At 42.2% G+C, this 23,692-nt stretch overlaps 1 protein-coding gene across 2 annotated transcripts in view; it reads right to left on the bottom strand.

Moving 5' to 3' along the window:
• Window positions 1-4,349: 4,349 nt before the first annotated feature.
• The window catches only part of HNRNPUL2 (heterogeneous nuclear ribonucleoprotein U like 2), a 75,315-nt gene continuing 55,972 nt past the window's right edge, over window positions 4,350-23,692 (bottom strand). Inside the window, exons 7-14 of one of the 2 annotated variants that reach the window (XM_069965428.1) lie at window positions 21,900-22,163; window positions 20,502-20,624; window positions 17,829-17,957; window positions 17,579-17,747; window positions 17,321-17,509; window positions 17,138-17,247; window positions 16,413-16,496; window positions 4,350-4,842 (exon numbers count right to left, since the gene is read on the bottom strand). In XM_069965428.1, coding sequence (XP_069821529.1) covers window positions 4,777-4,842; window positions 16,413-16,496; window positions 17,138-17,247; window positions 17,321-17,509; window positions 17,579-17,747; window positions 17,829-17,957; window positions 20,502-20,624; window positions 21,900-22,163 — 1,134 coding nt within the window. In that variant the 3' untranslated portion in view covers window positions 4,350-4,776. The remainder of the gene's footprint in view (window positions 4,843-16,412; window positions 16,497-17,137; window positions 17,248-17,320; window positions 17,510-17,578; window positions 17,748-17,828; window positions 17,958-20,501; window positions 20,625-21,899; window positions 22,164-23,692) is intronic. The other variant, XM_069965429.1, reaches the window with a different exon arrangement.

The following is a 23,692-nucleotide window of genomic DNA, read 5'->3' as shown; positions in this document are numbered from 1 at the left end:
AATTATAAATACAATATAAACTTGACATTCTAATAGTGGTATATTGAATGTAAGTTAATTTAGTCATATTAAAAACTAAGGTCTGTCCTCTAGGTCGTGATTGTGTAATAAGTCTAAATGTTTCTTCTAATTTTGCTATTGTGATAAAAAAAATAGCAATATTAGAAGAAACATTTGCTGTTTTAATTAAAGTAAATTATCAATTAAGTATTACATTTAACTGTATTATCGGCAATAGGAATTGCCGGCTTTAATACAGGTTCCTGTAATTGTTAATATTTAAAGCACATTTTTGTCCTTAGAAAGCTATTTGTGTTGTTCAATAGCATAATTAAAATGAATCAATGATTTTTTTCAATTAAATATACTGTATAATATATATATTACACACTTATTTATATATTTATTTTTTATTAACAGTATATTTAATTGCAAAAGCATTGATTAGGTTTAGTAAAGCTATTGAACAACAAAAATAGCTTTTTTAGAATGAAATTTTTTTATTAATTAAATATTAGAGGAGTCAGCATTATCGCCGGGGATCGCTAACCCCGGTAATACTGTCCCGTATAATACTGCTTCCCTGCTTTTCCAGATGCATTCCAGAGGTGTTTGCATCACTTTCTAAAGATGTATTGGATTTGTCTATTCTGTGATTTTATTTGTGATTTTCAAATGTTATTGTTATTTTAACCAGATTCGTTACGAACTTTCTCAAAGTTTGGTGACTAACCGAACTTTTTGCAAAGTTTGTACCGAATCTGGTTTGTTACGGTTCGCTCATCCCTAATCCTAATTCCCATTTTACTCATGTATGGTTCCAAGTTTAAAATAATGATATTTCTAGGGGTGAGACCATTATTAGCAAATGAATACCTTTATTGTTCATGAGTTTTATTATGTTTTAAAAAGTACCTTTGAAACTGGTTATCCATTTTTATATGAATAAAACCCTGTCATCTTTAACACTACACCTCCATTAGCCATACGAGCGGAGCACTATAGTAGCCGTACAGACTCTGTTGATCCAGGAAGCTTCTGCATGTCAGGAACTCCTACTGCAATCCTCCTGAGTTTCTTCAACCGCTACCCCGCAATCCAGGACAGCTACATTATTCCTGATAGTAGCCGTACAGTGTCTGTGGATCCTGGTATGCTTTGCATGTCAGGACCTCCTGCTGCGATCCTCCTGACAATCTATTTTTAGAACCAGTGTCGCCCTGCCAGCTTTTTAAAGGGGTTATCCGGCGCTACAAAAACATAACCACTTTCCCCCTACTGTTGTCTCCAGTTTGGGTGGGGTTTTGAGACTCCGTTCCATTGAAGTAAATGGTGCTTAATTGCAAACTGCACCTGAACTGGAGACAACAGTAGGGGGAAAAGTGGCCATGTTTTTGCAGCGCTGGATAACCCCTTTAACCTTAGGACTCTCCTTACAGAGTTGGAGATGGCTGCAGACTTGACAGAGTCTAAGGGATTCAGCAGACACATCCACCAGGAATGCTAGCCAATTTTAGCATGGGGATAGAACTCAAAATTTCTTCTTTATGCATTTTATTTTCTAGGTGGGCTTCAGGTTGCAGAAGCCAAACAAATAGACACCTAGCCACACTATTGGCCGCAATGTTTGGATTAACCCTTAGGGGACACAGCCAGTTTTCATTTTTGCGTTTTTGTTTTTCCCTCCTCGTGTATATAAGGCCATAGCGCCTGCATTTTTCCACCTAGAGACCCAAATGAGCCCTTATTTTTTGCGCAACTAATTGTACATTGCTATGGCAGATGTAATTTTTGCCTAAAATGTGCCGGGAAACCAGAAAAAAATTATATGTGTGGTGAAATTGGAAAAAAAATGTTTTTTTTTTTATTTGGGGGGGGTTGTTTTTACTCCGTTCGCCCTGGGGTAAAACTGACTCGTTTTATATGTTCCTTAAGTTGTTACGATTACAACAATATGTAACATGTATAACTTTTATTTGATTTGATGGCTTGTAAAAAATTAAAACCTTTTAAAGAAAATATATGTTCCTTAAAATCGCTCCATTCCCAGGCTTATAGCGCTTTTATCCTTTGGTCTATGGGTCTGTGTGAGGTGTCATTTTTTCTATCGGTACCTTGATTGCGCATATATGACTTTTTGATCGCTTTTTATTACAATTATTCTGGATTTGATGCGACCAAAAATGCGCAATTTTGCACTTTGGGATTTTTTTGCGCTGACGCCGTTTACCGTGTGAGATCAGGAATGTGATTAATTATTAGTTCGGGCGATTACGCATGCGGCGATAGCAAACATGTTTGTTTATCAATTTATTTATTTATTTTTATTTATAAAATGGGGAAAGGGGGGTGATTCAGACTTTTATTAGGGGAGGGGATTTTGTGTTCTTAAAAATACATTTTTCTTTTACTTTACACATATACTAGAAGCCCCCCTGGGGGACTTCTAGTATATGCACTCTGATCTCTCATAGAGATCCATGCAGTATAGTTATACTGCATGAATCCATGAGATCAGTGTTCTATTGCTTTTGGCTGCAGCAGCCAAAAGCAATAGAATGCCGAGCCGGGATCAGCGCCATTACGGCGCAGACCCCGACCCGGGATGGATGCGGGGATGGATGCGGGGATCGCCCCCCCCCCCCCCCCCCCCCCCAGGATGGATGCGGGGATCGCCCCCCCGCAATCGCCACCAGGAATGGATATGAGCAAGTATTTAGAAGCAGCTGTCAACTTTGACAGCTGCTTCTAAGTACTTAATTAGCGGGCACGGCGATCGGACCGTGCCCACTAATAGCCACGATCCCGGGCTACATGCGCCGCGCGACCCCCCTCTGAACTCCCATAGCGGCACGAGGACGTTCAGTAACGTCCTGGTGCAGCTATGGGTTAAGAGAGGCTGCAGAAGCATCCCAGGCGCTCTTTAATAAACCCTCCATTTTTTGGATCCCTCAATTGTAAGGGTGCGTTTACACAAAGATTTATCTAAAAGATTTTGGAAGCCAAAGCCAGGAATGGATTTAAAAATGATCGATCCCAGTCTTTCCTTTATGACCTGATCTGTTTATAGTCTGTTCCTGGATTTGGCTTCAAAGATCTGTCAGATAAATCTGTCTGTGTAAATGCACCATTGCATCTAGGCACCTCCTAGTAGTAACTGTGGCAAAACAAACTGTTTAAGTAGGTGCACAGACTTTGTGAGGCTTTACCTGTTGGAAGCATCTAATGTTTGATTACCTCTGTACACATTGGTTTTATTGACTTTTTTTTGGATATTTTTAGCAGCCATTTATTAACATGATTTTCATAAATTCTTCACTTACACTTCTTGTTTACATACTATATACTCAATACTGTTTGCGCTGTGTGCAATGGAAATTTTTTTATTGACTATCTTTATGAGGTACAAGTAATGAACTGTATTAATCATGTGCCTAAGGACTTGTCGCAGTATGGAAGCACCATTTAGGCAGTGGCAGCTCAGTTAATACCACATCACTGTCTGAAGCAGTGAAGAGCTTTTAGCATTACTAAGCAAGTAGGGGAAGGAAATGTTAAAGGGGTTGTCCGGCGATAAAAAATTATTCACAGAATAACACACATTACAAAGTTATACAACTTTGTAATGTATGTTATGTCTGTGAATGGCCCCCTTCCCCGTGTCCCCCCACCCCCCACCCGTGTACTTGGAAGTGTGGTGCGCTATACATACCTGTCACGTGCCGACCACGGTCTCCGATCCTCAGCAGTGACGTCTTCTTCAGGCGGCCAGCGGATCTTCCCGAGTGCTGGCCGCCCTCTGCAGCGTCATCCGAAGCTCAGCCGCGATTGGCTGAGCATAACTGTGCTCAGCCAATCGCAGCCGATGACGTGGCCGCGTCATCAGCCGCGATTGGCTGAGCACAGTTATGCTCAGCCAATCGCGGCTGAGCTTCGGATGACGCTGCAGAGGGCGGCCAGCACTCAGGAAGATCCTCTGGCCGCCCGAAGAAGACGTCACTGCTGAGGATCGGAGACCGTGGTCGGCACGTGACAGGTATGTATAGCGCACCACACTTCCAAGTACACGGGTGGGGGGTGGGGGGACACGGGGAAGGGGGCCATTCACAGACATAACATACATTACAAAGTTGTATAACTTTGTAATGTGTGTTATTCTGTGAATAATTTTTTATCGCCGGACAACCCCTTTAAAGCATTTAACTCCACTGGGCACTAAATGCTTAAATTATGGTGGATTTTCTATTTACTCTACAATGATGAAAGCGAGGAGCAGCAGGGAGGGAGGGATAGACCGCCCCAACATACAGATGTGAGTTACCCGCTCTCCCACAACAAAACAGTAGAAATTACATCACACAAATTTTTATTTCTTAAAAACGTTTCTTGGCATAAAAATTAAAAAGGTTACAGGATTATAATGAGAGACGTAAAAATTACTGCATAATACTCCCAGCTAAGCAGGAGGATGCAGGGCAGGACGGAGCTCTCCAATTGGGACACTCAATAAGGTGCCTGCCACAAGATGTCCTAGGAGGGAGGATTTCTGCAATAAACCTCACAAGGTTTTCTAAGCTTGACAGAAAAACAAAAAACAAAACAAAACTTAAACATATCGGAAGGAGATCAAGTCTATGACCCTTTACATGCGCTGCACTTTCACTTTTTTTTTTTTTTGTATTTAATGTAGAAAAAAAAAAAAAAAAAAAATAAGAGATAAGGAAAAATATACAATCCAAGCTCCCCGTGCTGCCTTTCTCTATGTTATGACTTCCTTCACCGATATCCACGGTAGCCATAATAATCCCAATATTGCGACCTGTCATTGTAGTTTTGCCATTGCTGAAAAGGAGAAAAAAGAAAAAATATTAAAGTTTCTAAAGGTAGAGGAATTTTGTCTAGCCAGTTTAATACACATTTGCACTCAACCAAAGTTCAATCATAGAGTTCTAGAGTAAGCCAAGTTCTTCAGAACCATGCAGGGTGCCAGTGCCAAGTCTGTAGATGGCAACCACATTTAAATTGGGCCTTGCTTTGTCTAAAGATTTGGTATTATTAGTGAAGCTATGGACAAAATTATGAATAAACTGTACTGTTACATCTGCAGTATTGTGGGGGGGGGGGGGGGGGGGGAGGACAAAAAAACTGCTCAACATTGTTAGACTGACAAAAAAATTAATTATGTTTGACAGAAGTGATATAGTTACATAGCAAATTTACTTGTAATTGTAGAAAAAAAATAAAAAATAAAACCAAGACCCATTCTAGGAAATTAAATTAATGCTAAGGGCCTAGTTTTTGAAAAAAAAATATCATTTAGGAGTTACATTAAGGGAGCCATTCATACAGTGCAACAGGTATAGATTTTGGCCCTAAAGATAGAATCTGTTTCGTTTTTCAGTTGTATATCGCCTAGCAAGTGTTATGCAAGTGAAGATACCAAACTATTATGGTTTGTTGGATAGCACCGAAAAGAAAGCATGAGCACATTATTACTAAAAAAAAAAAATCAAGTCAAAGCACAACTGACAACATATACAGGAGGTGTAAGCTTAACCTTACTCTACATGGATCAGGTAGAGAGTGACGAGTGCACTACCTAGTTTGCACTTTCGAAACCAATAAATTGTTTACAACTGACAACATGCAGTAAATAATACCAAGTAGTCAGGGAAATTATAAAAATTATAATTTAACATGTACCAATTCTGATGTTAGATGACATTAAATCAGCAGTTACAAGTAAGAGCACAAAAAAGGGTATAAATAAGGGCTCCCACACTGCAAAATATTTTGTCATAAAACATCAGTAAAATGTTCATGTTCATTTCGCCTGCAGGTGCATGGCTGTCCGGGCATGATGGGAATTGTAGTTTTGCAACAGGTGGAGGGCCAGAGTCTGACACCACTGTCCTACATGTAAGAACTTCCCTATGCTGGATATAATATGGATATAAACCATATTGGGCATTATATTTATACATTTACGTATAGCCATTAAATATGAAGCACAGTGGTACCTTGGTTTAAGAGTGTTTTGCAAGAAGAGCTCACGGTTTTTCAAAATTGTAACTTGGTTTAAGAGCATTGCTTAGATTTAGGAGCTCCCTGTACTGGGTGGAAGCAGGAGCGGGGAAGGGGGCATGGCATGCACAGGGTGACCTACAGCAGTGCTTCTCAATTCCAGTCCTCAGGCCTCACCAACAGGTCATGTTTTCCTTAGTATGTCACAGGGGAGATAATTATACTCAGTGCATCAGGTATTATCACAGGTGTCCTTTGTATGGGATATCCTCAAAACATGACCTGTTGGTGAGGCCTGAGGACTGGAATTGAGAAGCGCTGAACTACAGCACTGTTCTCTGACCCAGGAAGTTTCCCTCACCTTCCAAATCATGGCAAATCCACTTCAGGCTGGGGCTTACATCAGGGGACAGGACTGTGGAGGTAATCTCTTCATAGCTGTAACCCCTCTCTCCCGGGACAGAGAGCACTGCGTTTATGTGCCCACATATGCCTGGCTCATTCCTTCATGATTCCTGCAGTCTTTGTCAGACCTTGTGTTTCCCATCCTCTCTATTCCTACTATAATACACACTGCTGCTATAATGTGCCTGCACACCCAGGCATTCAAACTGCTGTATATAAAGTTTCGGTCACTGTCCTTCTGCACAGCTCTGTGATTCTCATCGATTGGTCCATGCTGAATACACACCCCTTCCCCATTGCTGTCATGTGACCACAAAGACATCTGACAGCAGCCCTGCTTCTCTATTCTAGCCTGTTGTATCTTCATTCTGTACACCTCACATGCTGATTGCTATACTGTACAGTAACTTATATGACATTCAGCTGTTTCTCATTGTTTGTCTCATCTGTTCTACATGTTCTTCAGAATAAAAGAACAAAGAACAAATTGTCTGCATATCCGTGACTTCTTATTGGACAATTTGCTTTGGTTTAAGAGTAGATTTGGATTACAAGCATGGTCCCGGAACGAATTATGCTTGTAATCCAAGGCACCACTGTATATACACTCACCGGCCACTTTATTAGGTACACCTGTCCAACTGCACGTTACCACTTAATTTCTAATCAGCCAATCACATGGCGGCAACTCAGTGCATTTAGGCATGTAGACATGGTCAAGACAATCTCCTGCAGTTCAAACAGAGCATCAGTATGGAGAAGAAAGGTGATTTGAGGGCCTTTGAACGTGGCATGGTTGGCATGGTTGCTGGTGCCAGAAGGGCTGGTCTGAGTATTTCAGAAACTGCTGATCTACTGGGATTTTCACGCACAACAATCTCTAGGGTTTACAGAGAATGGTCCGAAAAAGAAAAAACATCCAGTGAGCAGCAGTTCTGTGGGCGGAAATGCCTTGTTGATGCCAGAGGTCAGAGGAGAATGGGCAGACTGGTTCGAGCTGATAGAAAGGCAACAGTGACTCAAATAGCCAACCGTTACAACCAAGGTAGGCAGAAGAGCATCTCTAAACGCACAGTACGTCCAACTTTGAGGCAGATGGGCTACAGCAGCAGAAGACCACACCGGGTGCCTCTCCTTTCAGCTAAGAACAGGAAACTGAGGCTACAATTTGCACAAGCTCATCGAAATTGGACAGTAGAAGATTGGAAAAACGTTGCCTGGTCTGATGAGTCTCGATTTCTGCTGCCACATTCGGATGGTAGGGTCAGAATTTGGCGTCAACAACATGAAAGCATGGATCCATCCTGCCTTGTATCAACGGTTCAGGCTGGTGGTGGTGGTGTCATGGTGTGGGGAATATTTTCTTGGCACTCTTTGGGCCCCTTGGTACCAATTGAGCATCGTTGCAACGCCACAGCCTACCTGAGTATTGTTGCTGACCATGTCCATCCCTTTATGACCACAATGGACCCAACATCTGATGGCTACTTTCAGCAGGATAATGCGCCATGTCATAAAGCTAAAATCATCTCAGACTGGTTTCTTGAACATGACAATGAGTTCACTGTACTCAAATGGCCTCCACAGTCACCAGATCTCAATCCAATAGAGCATCTTTGGGATGTGGTGGAACGGGAGAGTCGCATCATGGATGTGCAGCCGACAAATCTGCGGCAACTGTGTGATGCCATCATGTCAATATGGACCAAGATCTCTGAGGAATGTTTCCAGCACCTTGTTGTATCTATGGCACCAAGAATTGAGGCAGTTCTGAAGGCAAAAGGGGGTCCAACCAGTTACTAGCATGGTGTACCTAATAAAGTGGCCGGTTAGTGTATTTTTACTAGCACATTTCTGCTCATATATTATAGTGGAGTTTAGACCCATTTAGTCAGTAATGTACTTTATGTATCATTTACACCACGTCCAAGTACAAGTAAAGAAAAAATAAAAACTTGATTCTAAATGGGCATGCACAACATAGCAATATATTTAACTTTTTTGCATTTTAAATGCGTTTTACAGAACTTTTTTCTCTTTATACCAAGCTCTATACTACAATAGATTCAACATGAGTATGGGGAGAATATTTGTATTAACTGTAAGATACCAGATAAAGATTACAGTGCTGTGCATTCCTGGTATGAACTCTCTATGCATGCATCCTATTCTGTGTGAAATGTTTAGGAGGGTGGCAAAGGTTGATATGTTTTAAGTTGTTGGCCAATTCCTTCTTAACCCCTTCATGCCAGCTATACATGTCCCAGTTACCGCTTGCGTTTATTTCAGAAAATTAAGGTGTCTTATTGATGTGATAATAAGGAATGTATTGTTGTAATGTTATATATATAAATTTTTTTAAGCTGGCCTTGTATGGCTAGATGTATGAAACTCATTGTAGTCGTGTGTGGGAACCCATATGTATACCTATTCCCTTTTGTAATTGTCAATATGTTCATGTCAACTTTTACACCTACGTCAACTGTTCGCCCATAAGCCTCCCCAGTAGTGTCAACATTGGAGGATGCGGTTGTTGCGGTTGTTGTCCAGCTGTCAAAACCTTGTAGCTGTAGTTGTAAAACCATGTGCCAATTGTGCTTGGTAAATATGTACACGGCCTAGGAAACTTCCATTCATGGTCATCAGTGGTCTACATAGACAATTCAAAAAGCACATCACCCCCCACCCAAACTTACTACAAAAGCCAGGGGAATGTAGCTTCTAGTCAGCCTCAGCTGAGACCATGGAAGGAAGTTGCCCAGCACCCTGGTGGTCATCAAAGGAAATGGGTGTATATAAGAGCATAATATACAATGGGGCTCCCCATTTCATTGTGGATGAAACAACTATGCATCTGTACCATCTGTAACTGCAGCTAAGTATAATTCTACGTAACAAATCCCTTATTTTTCTTTTTTTTTTTTTAACGATATTTTATTAGTGGCTTGTGTAATATTTGAACATACACAGGCAACAAAGGATTGTATGTTTACAATATCATACAGATACAATGAGCCTTTGTAATAACCTTAAAAGATATATTATCATATACAATACAAAGTAGTCTTACCAAAAACACAAGCAGAAAAACAAATACGCTACCAATAGAATGGAGAGAATGGTCTTAACAGAGAAAGGGAAAAGCTTAAGATATTTGGAGTGCTCCTAGAGTTCCCTCCCTTATTTTTCTATAAATCTGTGTGGTTATAGCCTTCTGCAACTATTATCAAAAGTAACCGATTACATTACTGCCCATGCCCAGTGCAGTAGAATAGTGTATGTGTCCCTGCTGTAAAGGGTTTTAACCCCTTCCTGTATGAGAATGTAACTGTACATCCTGGAGACAGATAACCTTCTGCTCCAGGACGTACAGTTACTGACTGGTTTCCCATGCTTACTGTCAAGAATGGCAATGTCCAGGCACCAAAGATTAGCTCAGATTTGTGATGTGTGTGCCGTGTGTACTGGGAAACTGCACTGAATCTTACAGTGGGGACACGTACACAAAGCAGAACTGAAGTTTGGGGGGATAGTATTCATGGACTGTGACAATGTAAATGTATGAAAAAAATTGTGCTGCTGCAGGAAAGAAAGCTAAGGGGGGCGGTATATGAACGGATCAATCAGGGAGATGCATGATGGCAAATGTAGTTTCCTGGCCAGCACCATCTTGGATATTAATAGACTTTTAGAAAAAAAACAATGGCTGCAGCTAGGACAGGAAACAGCACAAAATACTCAGGGGGTACTTGGTGAGTAAGACCAGTTAAATTTGGGAGTTTTTTTTTTAACTAATTTTTATTGAAATCTTTCAGTTTTTATAGACATCAAAAACAGTCTGACTTTAAAGTGTCACGGTTTAAATTTATTTATTTTTTTTGCAGAAATCAATAGTACAGGTGATTTTAACCCCTTAGCCACCCATGACGTATCTGGTATGTCATGGTGCCGCGGGGGGTGTTCTGAACGGCGCTGCTCCCGGCTGATATGTGCAGCCGGGGAGCGCCTCTATTAGCGGGCGCGGGTCCCGATGCCTCGCCGGCTAATTAAGCACTTCAATGCAGCTGTCAAACCTGACAGTTCTTCTGCCCGTGCCGGGCCTCAGCGTCGCAATGACGCTGATCCCGGCTCGGCAATAGATTGCTGTGGCCTGCAGCAGGCCAAAGCAATCTATGACCGATCTATTTGATCTTTGCTGTGTACACACACACACACACACGTCCCCCAGGGGGACTTCTAGTTCATGTTAAAAAAAAAAGTTTTTTTAAATAAAAAAATCCGCTCCCCTAATAAAAGTCCAAATCACCCCCTTTTCCCATTTTATAAATATAAATTAACAAAAACATTTGGTATCGCCGCGCACGTAATCGCCCGAACTATTAAATTATCACATTCCTGATCTCGTACGGTAAACGGCATTAGCACAAAAAAATTCCAAAGTGCAAAATTTGCGCATTTTTGGTCGCATAAAATCGAGAAAAAAATTTAATAAAAAGTGATCAAAAAGTCGTCTATGCGCAATCAAGGTACCGATAGAAAGAACACATCATGGCGCAAAAAATGACACCTGACACAGCCCCATAGACCAAAGGATAAAAGCGTTATAAACCTGGGAATGGAGCGATTTTAAGGAACATATATTTGTTAACCATGGTTTGAATTTTTTTAAAAGCCATCTCGTAATATAAAAGTTATACATGTTACATATCGTTGTAATCGTAACGACTTGAGGAACATGCATAACAAGTCAGTTTTACCATAGGGCAAACAGCGTAAAGACTAATTCTTTTTTTTTTCAATTTGACAGCGCAAATGATTTTTTTCCGGTTTCACAGCATAATTTATGGAAAAGTAATGCCTGTCATTGCAAAGTACAATTGGTGTTGCAAAAAATAAGCGCTTATATAAGTCTCTAGGTGAAAAAATGCAAGCACTATGGAATTTTAAACATAAAACGAAAATTGGCTTTGACCTTAAAGGGGTAGTGCAGCGGTAAAAAATTATTCACAGAATAACACACATTACAAAGTTATACAACTTTGTAATGTATGTTATGTCTGTGAATCGCCCCCTTCCCAGTGTCCCACCACCCCCGCCCGTGTACCCGGAAGTGTGTGGTGCATTATACATACCTGATCCGTGACGCGGCAACGTCATCAGCCGCGATTGGCTGAGCATAACTGTGCTCAGCCAATCACGGCTGAGCACAGTTGTGACGTGGCTGAGGGGGAGGGGAGGGGGGGGCGGGGGGCGGAGACAGCGATTCGGCTGTCCGTCCAAAGATAACGTTTGGCACAAGATGGCGGACGGCCTCGACACGGATCAGGTAATGTATAATGCACCACACACTTCCGGGTACATGGGCGGGGGTGGTTGGACACAGGAAGGGGGCGATTCACAGACATAACATACATTACAAAGTTGTATAACTTTGTAATGTGTTATTCTGTGAATAATTTTTTAGCGCCGCACTACCACTTTAAGGGGTTAAGAAACTTTGTAATTGGGTTTATTAGCAGTTTGAAGCTCCCCTCCGTCTTCATTGTTCTCTATGGAGAGGGGAGGAGGGAGATGAGGCACCAAAACAGGACAACAAAGTTAATTTACAGCTACATCACCGGGCTATCTCCTCTGAAGTCAGCACTGACCTCTCTCTGTAATCCCACTGTGTAATCCTTTGTTCTCTGCTTTCTGCTGCCGACTAATATCCCTCCTTCCTCCTCCCCCCTTGATAGAACAGACAGAGCACGACTGATGTAAATCAGTCAAGATTTCCTGATAATGAGCAGTGGATGAGAGAGGAGGGAGGGGGGACCTGGGAAAAGTCTTTTTAAATGCAGATAATGGCATATTTGCCTAATAAACCCAATAACAAAGTTTCTTAAAATCAGAGGTCCAACGGAACTTAAAGCCGGTGCTTAATTGTGGGATCATGGAATTCGGAATGTTAAGGGGCATGGCCTCTGATTTTAAAGGATTAACCTTATAGCCTGATAACGTCCCAAATCTATGCAACAGGGCATGAAGATTAGGTAAGGTAGTAAAGGGCTCAGACAGTATGAGGAGAAAATCTTCGGCGTAAAACAAGCTCTTTGGGGGGGGGGGGCGGGAGAGAGAAGGAAATCCCCCCTTAATTGATTCTGTCAGCTAGTCAACGTCAGTTCATCCTGTCAGCTTTTAATCAACGCTATTTCATTCTGTCAGCTGTCAATTACTCAGAGTTACTTCATCCTGTCAGCTTTTTGTCAGAAATTACAAAAAAAAAATTTGAGTTATCAGTGAGTGTCAATTTGTCACAGTCAGTCAGCATAATGGTGTGTTTACACAGACACATTTGACAGATTTATTTTTTTTTTTCAGCCAAAGCCAGGAACAGACTATAAACGGAATAGGTCATAAAGGAAAGACTGAGATTTTTCCTCTTTTCAAATCCATTCCTGGCTTTGGCTTCCATAATCTGCCAGATAAATCTGTGTAAACGCACCATTAGTTTTTCGTGTCAGCTGCCACTGTCAGTCAGCTTTAGTTGTTAATTTATTATGTCAACTTGTCGGTCCACCAGATATAACCCATCACCGTCAATTAGTCGCATCAGTTGTCAGTGTCTGCTTGTCAGATAGTGTCAGTTGGTGTAGTAGGGTTTAAGTTTCAGTTGCCGATCCTTATCTTGTCAGTCCATCACTGTAAGCGTTTGTAATATTTGTATTTGTAACAAACAGTAGTAAGTTTAGTGTTTTATGTAAATCTAAAAAAATACAGACACACACACACCCCTATTTGTATAATGACAGAAAGACTTTACAACGCTGAAAAGGCCATGCCATGATAACATCAGATACAGACACAGCGAGCAAGGAAGAGCTGGATTTCATGGACTCGTCCTCCTCCCGTGACAGTGATGGACCTTCTCAGTCGCAGAAGGGTTAGTGCCCAGGTTCTGCCTGACCCTGAACATGCCACTTCTAATCACCTTCTAATGTGCAGACAGAAGGGCTGTCTGCAATGGGATTTTTTTACATGATGATTTGGTTCAGCTTATGGTGGACTAACCATTATTCGCAGCAGTTTATTTCTACAGACCCCAACTCCTTTCATGCTCTGTCTAAGGCCCCCTTCACACGTCCGGAAAATCTGTCCGGATTTCCTATCAGGAAATCCGGACGGATTTCCGGACTCATAGGCTAACATTAGACACGGAAAAATCCGGAAGGGTGTCCGTTCCGGAAAATAGGACCGGATTTTTTAGATCCTGTCCTATTTTCGTCCGGAAATCCGGCACGGACGCCCCCATAGAAGTCTATGGGAGCACCGGAATCACGGGCATTTTCCTGATGTATATCAGGAAAGTGCCCGCGATTCCGAATAGAGAGCCAGCCCCGGACCCGCACCTGCACTCTGGCCAGAGCCCGGACCTTACCAGGGGACTGGGCGCCGGCCGATCACCCGCAACCCTCCCCCCCACCCCGGCGCTGCACCGCACACTGTGCCGGTACTACAGGGCTGGCTGGCCAGAGTGCGGTGCAGCCGCCTTGCTGACAGGCCATGATGGGAGTTGTAGTTCTGCAGCCTGTGGCCATCCAGGTACACTAGGGGCTGTGTGGGTACCTGTGATTTATGTTGGCATACTAGACCATATTATCTCATCAGGAAATCCTGAAGGTTTTTCCTGATGGTTTCCTGATGGTAAAAACGGATTACTGTCAGGAAATCCTGATACTTTCCTGATGACATTTGAGGTCTCCTGATCAGGATTTCCTGACAGTAAAAACTGACACGGACGTGTGAATGGGGCCTAATAAGTGGCATCAGACTAGCTGTGAAGAACTCTTTAATATACTGGGGATTGATAGATACTGAACATGGGTCTCACTAAAAAGCCTAAAGATCGTACTGGTCCACAGACATCTTGTACCACTGTACTTTGTACCAGAATACAATGACCAGAGCTAGATTTGAAGCCATTCATAAATTTTTCCATTTTATAGATAACTCCCAATGTCCACCCCAGGATGACCCATAATTCGATATACTCTTAAAATTAGGTTCCTGGTTAATATTTTATCAAAAATATTTCTCAAAAGTTTACAACCCCCAAAAAGAAAATTGATTAGCCCCTTGTGCACTTTAAGGGCAGGCTTAAGTTTTGGCAGTATTTGCCTAATATGTGCGCCAGGCACTGCACTAAGCTATATAAGCTATGTGAATCTGAGACCGGATACACACAGGCTTTTCAGGTTTGCAAAGGGAAGGATCACAATACACAGCCCCCAGAATGTCTATCCTCCCTAACAACTGGAAAAATAGTCTGGGACCTACTGCACCCACTGTCTGATAAGGGGTACAACGTGTACTTTGACAACTGGTACACAAGTGTACCCCTGTTCAAATGTCTTCTAAACAAAAAAATAATTAAATAAACTGTTGTGTGTTGGATGTTCCAAAAACCCCAAGAGGAACCTTCCCAAGACCCTCATCAGCCAAACCCTGCAAATTGGCGAAAGCAAGGCAATGCTGTATGAAGGTCTTTTGTCTCAGATAGAGACCAAAAAAAAAAAAAGATGTCTGCTTGTTGACAACTATTCATAATGCCAGCTGCACTCCTGTATTCACTTAAATGTTTCAAATCATCTACAATGAAGCCTGTGTGCGTACAAGCATATAAGATTAAGGGAGGGATAGATCTTAACGATCATATTTTAAAGCCCTATAGTGCCATGCGAAAGGGTAATGTTTGGTACAAGAAACTGGCAGTATATCTTGTCACATTATAACTCATTTGTCCTTTACTGGAAGGCTGGCTACCATGGTAATATTTGGAGTACCAAGAGAAAATAAAAAATTCTTTTGTTTGGAGAAAAGCCTCCGGAAACTTCTGCTTCCTCAAATGATGTTCCCCGAGTTGTTCCTGGGCAGCCCTTTCCCTCTTAACCCCATTGTGAACATAAAAAATTTAAAGAGGTACTCCGGGCCAGCTGTATAATCCGTATCTGGCCGGGGAGGGGGTGGAAATAGAAGGCTCCGGTGACTTACCTCCCTAGTTCCAGATCCAGCTCCCGCCGCCCCGTGGCCACTTCCTGGATTGAGCTGCGGCTTGAGGCGTGATGTCTCAAGGCAGTTCAGCCATTCAGCAGCCGAAGTGGGATTCCGCTACAACCGCTGATTGGCTGAGCTGCCTTGAGAAGTCACATCTCAAGCCGCAGATCAGTCCAGGAAGCGGCCGCGGGACGGGAGTATGGGGCAGGCCGAGCCGGAGCAGGCAATGGAACCGGGGAGGCAAGTCACCAGAGCCATCTATTTCCACCCCCTCCCCGGCCAGATACGGATTATACAGCTGGTCCGGAGTACCCCTTTAAGGCTAGACCATCATTTTAATAAAAAATATTTTTTATTTTCACAGCAAATTGTGCCTGTCACCAGTGAGGTCCACATGCTCATAATACCTCTTGTTACATTCCTTGAGGGGTATAGTTTCCATAATGGGGTCATGTGTTTGTGTGGGGGGAGGGTTCCACTGTTTTGGCAGTACAGGGGAATTGTGCTTTCGTCAAACATTCCGGCCAAATCCCACTTCCAAAATCCAAATTGTTCTCCTTACTTTCGGGGCGTTCCCTGCTCCCGCTCTATGTCCATGTGGGATATTTCCATACTCGGGGGAAATTGCTCTACGTGTAGTTTATTTTTTTCCTCTGTTAACCCCTTATAAACATGAAAAGTTCAAGGCTAGACCAACATCTTAATCTAAAAAAAAGTTATTTCTAATTTTTACGGCACATTGTTCCACACTAAACCCACTGTTTGCTGTGGCACTGGACAACTGTCTAACACGTATGGTTGTCTCCCAACCAGTTTGTCTTCGTGGTGAAAATCGCCACATGGCAAGTTTTCATGTGTATGTGGGGATCATCAGATGTTTGGTTGACAACTACTGAAGCTGATGTGCCCCACTGTCAGGAGTGGCATGTAGTTTGATGGAATAAACTTACCCCCCGATTCTGTGGTCTATAGTTCTGTTGTCCATAGTATCTATTTTGCTGGTCAGAATATCGATCATAGAAATTCTGATATCCCTGAAATATCATTAGGAGGAGAGAAAAATAAACAAATAAATATTTAAAGAGATAGTGCCTTTTGTTTGCAGCCGGTAGGGGTGGCCAGGAAGCTAAACACAGTGACTTTAATGTGGAATGCGCATATGCCATAGCCACTCATTAAAGTCAAGAGAAGTTACACAAATTGTGCAACTCCCTTTAACTGGTTTCAGATTCCCCTACCACGCCTGGCAGCTGGAAACCGGCCAGAGAAGGCCTTAAAGCTATATTTAAGAGATCACATTATGCCTTTTACAAAAATACACATGTAAATATTAAGTCTGCCTTTTAATGCCCACTCTCCACCTTTTTTTAAAGGTAAACAGAGCTCTTCAGCCTAATGCACTACAAATGAAAAAAAAAGGAATTAAGATGTGCGTCTTAAGTAAAATAAACACACAAGCATAATTTAGGGTAAATCTGCAGGGTCCCTCTCACTTGTGTCATGGGGAGCACAGAAACACAAAAAATTGCAAGTGGTTCAGAGAACTATGGCTTGCCCAAAATAATTTGCAGCTTTTGTATGGCAGAAAACTGTCATATAGCTTGGTAACTTCCCCCCCAAAACTTAAACCTACAATGCAGCTAACCTGGTATCAGTTCAAGTACTAACAACTTACCCCTCTTTGGGGTCCCCAGTATTGACGTGGTGGCTGCTGATGATAGGGTTGCGGCCTGGAGTGGTGCATGAACATTCGATTGTTGAAGTTTCTTTGTTGCTGGTAGTTCCCTGAGGAGGAGAGCAAGTGATTTGTCAAGTAGAGTCATTAACACATTAGTTCAGGAATTGAATTATGACTTACCACCACCACCTCTGCCTCGATCTGTACGGGCCCGCTTTTGCATACGGTTGCCTCTCTTATCGTTGGTAGGTAGCTTTTGGCGAGCTTCCTTTTTAGCTTCAGCTACCAAAGAATCTGCTTCTTCTTGGCCAAGCTCCGCATAGATAACTTCTTCGAGAAAGTCACCCTTTGTAGGTATTACAAAGTTGGCTGAAGAAATAAAGATGTAAGAATCTATGCAAGTCTACCAAAGCAGTTACAATGGTAGTTATCAAATACCTTTCATTTCCAGGAGCACATAGTCAGGAACAATCTCCCCCTCAATCTCCTTACGAGACTCCAATCTTTTCTTCCATTCCTCAACTTTGAGAACTAGCACAACTGCTTTGCGCTGAAACCCCTTAAAACAGTGCATTTTCCTTCGCTGAGCCGAGCTATATACTGTGCACTGTAACACAAATTAAAAAGGATAAAAGTCACAAAGCAATGGCCTTAAAATATCCACAACCAATGATTCCTGATCTCTCACCTGATCAATAATGTAATTCCCCTTTCTCCGTGCAGCCACTGGTACCAGACGGATAAGACATTGCGTTGCTACTTGCACAAGATGATCCTTTAATTTGTGGTCCTGCTCTGGGGTGTCTGGACCAGCTGTCTGTAAAGAGGAAACAAGCCAGACTAGAGGATTACTTTACCATTAGGGCCAGTTCACACTGAGGAATCAGCGCTGAATTTCAGCGCCAATTCCTCACTGCAAATTCCAAAGGGTTCAATGGAATTTGCGCTCTGCAGTTTACACAGCAGAATTTCTGCACAGAATTTTCCGCGGAGGATCAGCTTTCCGCCAGAAGAATTGACATGTCAATTCTTCTGGCGGAATCCAATTGAAATGAATTGAGCAGTGAGTTACTGCTCAGAAATTAAGGGCGGAGTAGGCGCGGAATCGGAAAAATAAATGCATTTGATTAAATCGCAAAATGAATTTGCGGAACACTTTCCTCAAATTCCGTGCGGGATTTCTTAAGGATTCAGCGGCAACACTTTCTTCGCTGATACCTCAGTGTTAACTGGCTCTTAGACGCCGTGCACACTGAGCAAAAGTGGTGGAATTCTGCGCTGCATAATGCCACCAGCCTCCATGTCATAATGAGCCTCCCATAATGTCTATGGGAGGCTCGCGTGCCTCTTCCCAGCGCTGAAGAATGAACATATTCATTCTTCAGCGCGGAGAGAGGACGTGTGCGAGCCTCCCATAGACTGTCATTATGACAGGGAGGCTAGCAGCATTCCGCGGCGGCGAATTCCTTTTGCTCCATGTGCACGTAGCATTCCAGAGGTGGCTCTGATTTTAATTAAAAGCCTTGCATCGAAACAGAAAATCAAAAACAAATGCTTTTGTTTGTTACACATTTTCAACAAGCCAGAAACCGAAGGCAGGCCGCATTCACACTACCGAATCGGAAACCCCCCTCTGCACCGAATCATGCCTTCAGGAGTAGATTGAAAACACAGAAAGACTATGTTCACACACTGTTGGTATTGAGTGAAAGCCCGCCATTTAATGGCAAAGATCCGTTATTTCAAAACAGCATTTATTTGCCATTAAATGGCGGCCATCCACTCAATACCAACAGTGTGAACATAGCCTCCATTTTCAATCCCTTCCTGGTTTTAGTTGCAAAATACTGACCCAAAATACTGTGTGTGAACATAGCCTTAAAGTGACCGTACCAACAGGGCCAGGCTGAAACACTGGAGGTGGGCCGACCCATCCCTAGTGGGAGGAAACCCTAGCCCCTCTCTGATAGGGTTCCATTAATTCTAATGGAGTCACGTCATGGAGGGGCTGGCGTTTCTTTCCAGTGGGGGTGGGTCGGCCCGCCTCCAGTGCTTCAGCCTGGGCCAGGTGGTACAGTCACTTTAAAAAAATGATATAATAATGAAAAAAAAAAAAAAAAAGACCTATATTTAATTTCCATCGGGGATTTGAACAAAAGAATGAACTGCTGGCAGGTCTCTAGACAGGGGAGTTATCCATAGACCGCAGCTCCAACACATTCGGTTTCAAAGATTCAACTATATCTGTGTGTTTCTTTCAGACAAACTGCATACAGAGGACTGATTTGCAATCAGAGACACGGGCTGAAAGCTGAGCGAGCAGGAGACCGGGCAGCATTGAATATTCATGAAGAGGGAGGAGGAAGGAGTGGTAAGGTGTGGCACAAAGAACTTCTGTTTGACTCTTCATTACAGTTGTAGACCTGAGGTTTCTTATACCCCACTGCACGAATAAATTACCAAAAGGTACCATGCTCACAAGGGGACTGCCAGCTACAGCACACTGTCAGCACCTTAGGTAGGGCACAGGAGCTGACAGATTTCCTTTAAATAAGACACCTGGAACCCCATTTGGAACCAATGAAGGAGAACTCTGGCCAAGATGACAAATCAGTTGCAGGCAGGAGTGCAAAAAAAATAAAAGAAACCTGTGCCCCCACAGTGCTGCCTTAGCACTCCTGGATCTCTTGCTCTTAAAAACAATAAGACCCAGGCTTATGCCTGGGTTGTCACTGACAGACTAAACGGGCCCCTCCCGCCGGGTCATGAGGACACCAGAGCAAGGGATAAACTGTAGCCTGGTGGCAGTCAAGAAGTATGTGATGCAGCATTGTGAGGGCACAGGGGCGAGTATGTAGTTTCGTTATGTTCCTGCACTCTGCTGGCTGCAGATTTTTCATTTCGGCCGAAGTTCCCTTTTAGTTTTACTACTATGTACAAATGTATCCCACAGCATTGCATTGTTTGAAATCTAGCAGAATACAAAGCAACTTTTTGTGCAAACTACTAGAGTGATTGGGGCTTGGCGCATGGTTTGGGACAGTGGTGCCCAACACTGAACTTACTACAATTTATGCCTGCAGGGGGAGCCCACTTCAGGCCAGCATGTGGAAAGCTGGTCTTATGGTCTTAAGTTAGCCTGTAAGGCACAAATTCATCTACATAAAATGGGGGAAATTAAGATGTAAAATATACCCCAGTGTAAACAGTTCATAGCATACAATCACAGCTCAGCTTTTGTAAAAGAGAGAGTAGCTGCGATTGGTTGCAGTGGGCAGTTTACACCAGTGTATATATTTTACACCCTTTGATAAATCTGGGCCAATGTGTGGAGTTGCATAAAAACTAATTCTATACATACTTTTAACTGTGCAATTAATGCTTCTGTTGAAAGATGCTGAAATCGCTTCTCTGGGTTGTCGTCTCTATGTTTTTTGGCCCAAGTGGTTTTGCCAGTGCCTGGAAGACCGATCATCAGTAAAACCTAAAACCGTTTAAAAAAAAAAAAAAAAGAATTCTGATAAATGCAAGTATTTACTAAAAATAGACTAGTCAGGGGGATCTGATATACTCTCTAAAGAGTTCTATGCTTTTGACAATGTCTAGTCTAGTCGAATAGCACGCTGACAACAAGCTAACCACATAGCAGGGACCATCAACTATAAACTAATCTTTGGGAAAACCTGACATGAGAAAATTAAGCATTGTTGATTGGCATGGTTAAAGCTTAAAGGGATTATCCAGAGTTGGAAAAACGTGGCCACTTTATTCCACGGACTCTTGTCTCCAGTTTGGGTGGGGGTTTTTAACTCAGAGCCACTGAAGTAATTGGAGCTTAGTTGCAAACCACACCTGAACTGGAGACTGGAGTGTCTCTGGAAGTGGGCATGTTTATCTAATGCCTTTTAAGTGTAACGGTCATTTAAATCATCTTTGCAGAAATAGTACAAGCTAATATATATATATATATAAAAAATATATATATATATATAAATATATATATATATATATATATATATATATATATATATATATATATATATATATATATATATATAATATAAAAATCTGTAATGGGTTTTCTTAAGACAAAAGCTTCTTTCTGAACACACGCGGCTAACCTCCTCCCCCACATAGCTGTTAATTATTCAGAAAAAGACATCTACATCAGAGAAGACAGACTGGTTTGCACTTCTCTTTTTAGTCTTTTTAGCCTCACCCAACAGACCAAGGCAATGCCTGGGCCTCACTAGACTGACCAAGACTATGCCTGGGCCTCACCATCTGTGGTGAAAATCCATTTAAAAGCTGAAAATAATGCTAGGGCTACCTTTCACCCATCTTCCAAGCTCTATATACCAATAAAGAAAGTACAAAATAAATTAATAATGTTGCTAAAATTGAGATTTTTTTCAAACAGCAAAAAGGACTGTACAGATCATAGTTACTTTGTGAAAACTGGTTCCCCAGCTGGGCCTCACCAACAACTAGGGGGCGCCTCACTGGTAAGGCCCGCCTCACTGTTTGAGAAGCACTGGTCTATGGGGAGGAGAAGGGGCAGAGGGGGATGAGTAAGCAGGAAGAGGGGACAGCTACCTGCACTTTGTGACCAAAGAAAACACTGGATTCACAGGTTAAACTGCTCAGAGCTGGTTGCCCAGACAAAAACTACAATTTTTGAATGCACACCCTGCAGTCTTCTACCACCAAGACACAGCACTGACTTATGATTGGCTGGCTGTGACATTATGCTGCATACCTCACACTCTTCTGTAGTTGTAGGTGGAAGAGGTGTCCTTGTCAAGTCCCCTGAATGAAAGTCTTTCATAAATGAGAAACCATCTGGTGGTAGGTGCCACGGTTCTTCCCTTTGGCCAAAGTTCACCTGGAAAGTGCAGCCTTTGCACATGATATGGGGCAGTAGTGCTTGCTCCCCCAAAATACTTCTGCCCACAGCAAAAGCTTGAGCCAGTTCAGTGCCATTTTTCAAAAAGGATATCTCCACTGGGTCAGTGTCTAGGTTCTGTACAGAAGAGGGGATGATAAAAGAATGTTAGGCACATTGTAACATTTAGCCTTTTAAACACATCTCCTTCCTTTTTGCACATTTTTGTTCACTTCATAAAATTTCATCAAGGTGGAATCCAAAGAATGTCTGGCAATGGCTTACAGCCATTTTCCAAATTTACACTTACAATCTCACACTGGTCCAAGCTAAATGAGCATGGGTATAGAAGAGCTTGAAAGCGTAACTGTCATTTTTTTTTTATTGCAGAAATCCGTAGTATAAGCGATTAAGAAACTCTGTAATAGGTTTCATCAGCCAAAAAAAGCCTCCTTCTGTACTCAAGAAGCAATCTCCCAGCCTCCACCCCTGACTTTTTATCTGTGCATTATCAGGCAAACACTTCTTCATTACAGAGAAGCCAGTGAAGACTGGGACTGGTTCTGCTCTCTCCATTGTAAGCCTATGAAGGGGGAGGGGCTGAGGGAGATGAGGGAGCAGGAAGAGGTGACATGAAGGTCAGCTGTTTGTAGACTGTCTGGGCACCTAAAACGCTAAATTCAGGTGTCAGAAAGGTCAGTTCTTATCTATGAACTTACTGAGAGAAGATTGCAGGGTGTTGCCCTTTGCAGAAATCCTCCGTGCTCAGTCACTCCTAACAGCCCCTCCCCTCTCCATAGCCACATAACGGACACAGAAATCCTGCTTCATCTCATGTGAGGGGGGGGGACTGAGAGATCGCTTTTTCAGTACAGAAGGAAACTCTTTTAGTACATAAAACCTATTACAGAGTTTCTTAACCCCTTAAGGACAGAGCCTGAAATGGCCTTAATGACAGAGACAAATTTTATGAATATGACCAGTGTCACTTTAGTCATTAATAACTTCGGGATGCTTTTACCTATCCGGCTGATTCTGAGATTGTTTTCTCGTGACATATTGTACTTTACATATCTGGTAAATTGGAGTCGATACTCATAACAAATCTTTATGAAAAAAACCCAAATAAATGTGAAAAAATGTGAAAAAATGCATTTTTCCAACTTTGAAACTTCTTTGCGTATACAGAAAGTGGTTATACCACATAAATTATATATTAAATAGCATTAGCAACATGTCTACTTTATGTTGGCGGCATTTATTAAACTATCTTTCATTTTTTTTTAGACGATAGGAAGCTTAAAACATTAGCAGCAAATTTCCAAATTTTCAGTAAAATTTCAAAATCAGATATTTTTAGGGACCTGTTCAGATTTAAAGTGTATTTGAGGGGCCTGTATGTTAGAAAGCCCCACAAAGCACCCCATTTCAGAAACTGCACCCCCCAAACTCTGCAAAAGCACATCCAGAAAGTGTTTTAACCCTTTAGGGGAGTCACAGAAATAAAAGCTAAGTGTGTAAGGAATTTGAAAATTTTAATTTTCTGTGCAGAGATTTTATTGTAATCCAATATTTTTCATAATTATAAACCTATTACCAGAGAAATGCACCCCAATAATTATTGCCCCGTTTCTGCAGTTTATAGAAATACCCCATATGTGGCCCTA

This window comes from Dendropsophus ebraccatus, chromosome 4 (genome assembly GCF_027789765.1).
Source record: "Dendropsophus ebraccatus isolate aDenEbr1 chromosome 4, aDenEbr1.pat, whole genome shotgun sequence".
Lineage (NCBI taxonomy): Eukaryota > Metazoa > Chordata > Amphibia > Anura > Hylidae > Dendropsophus > Dendropsophus ebraccatus.
This window is presented reverse-complemented; position numbering and strand designations above follow the sequence as displayed.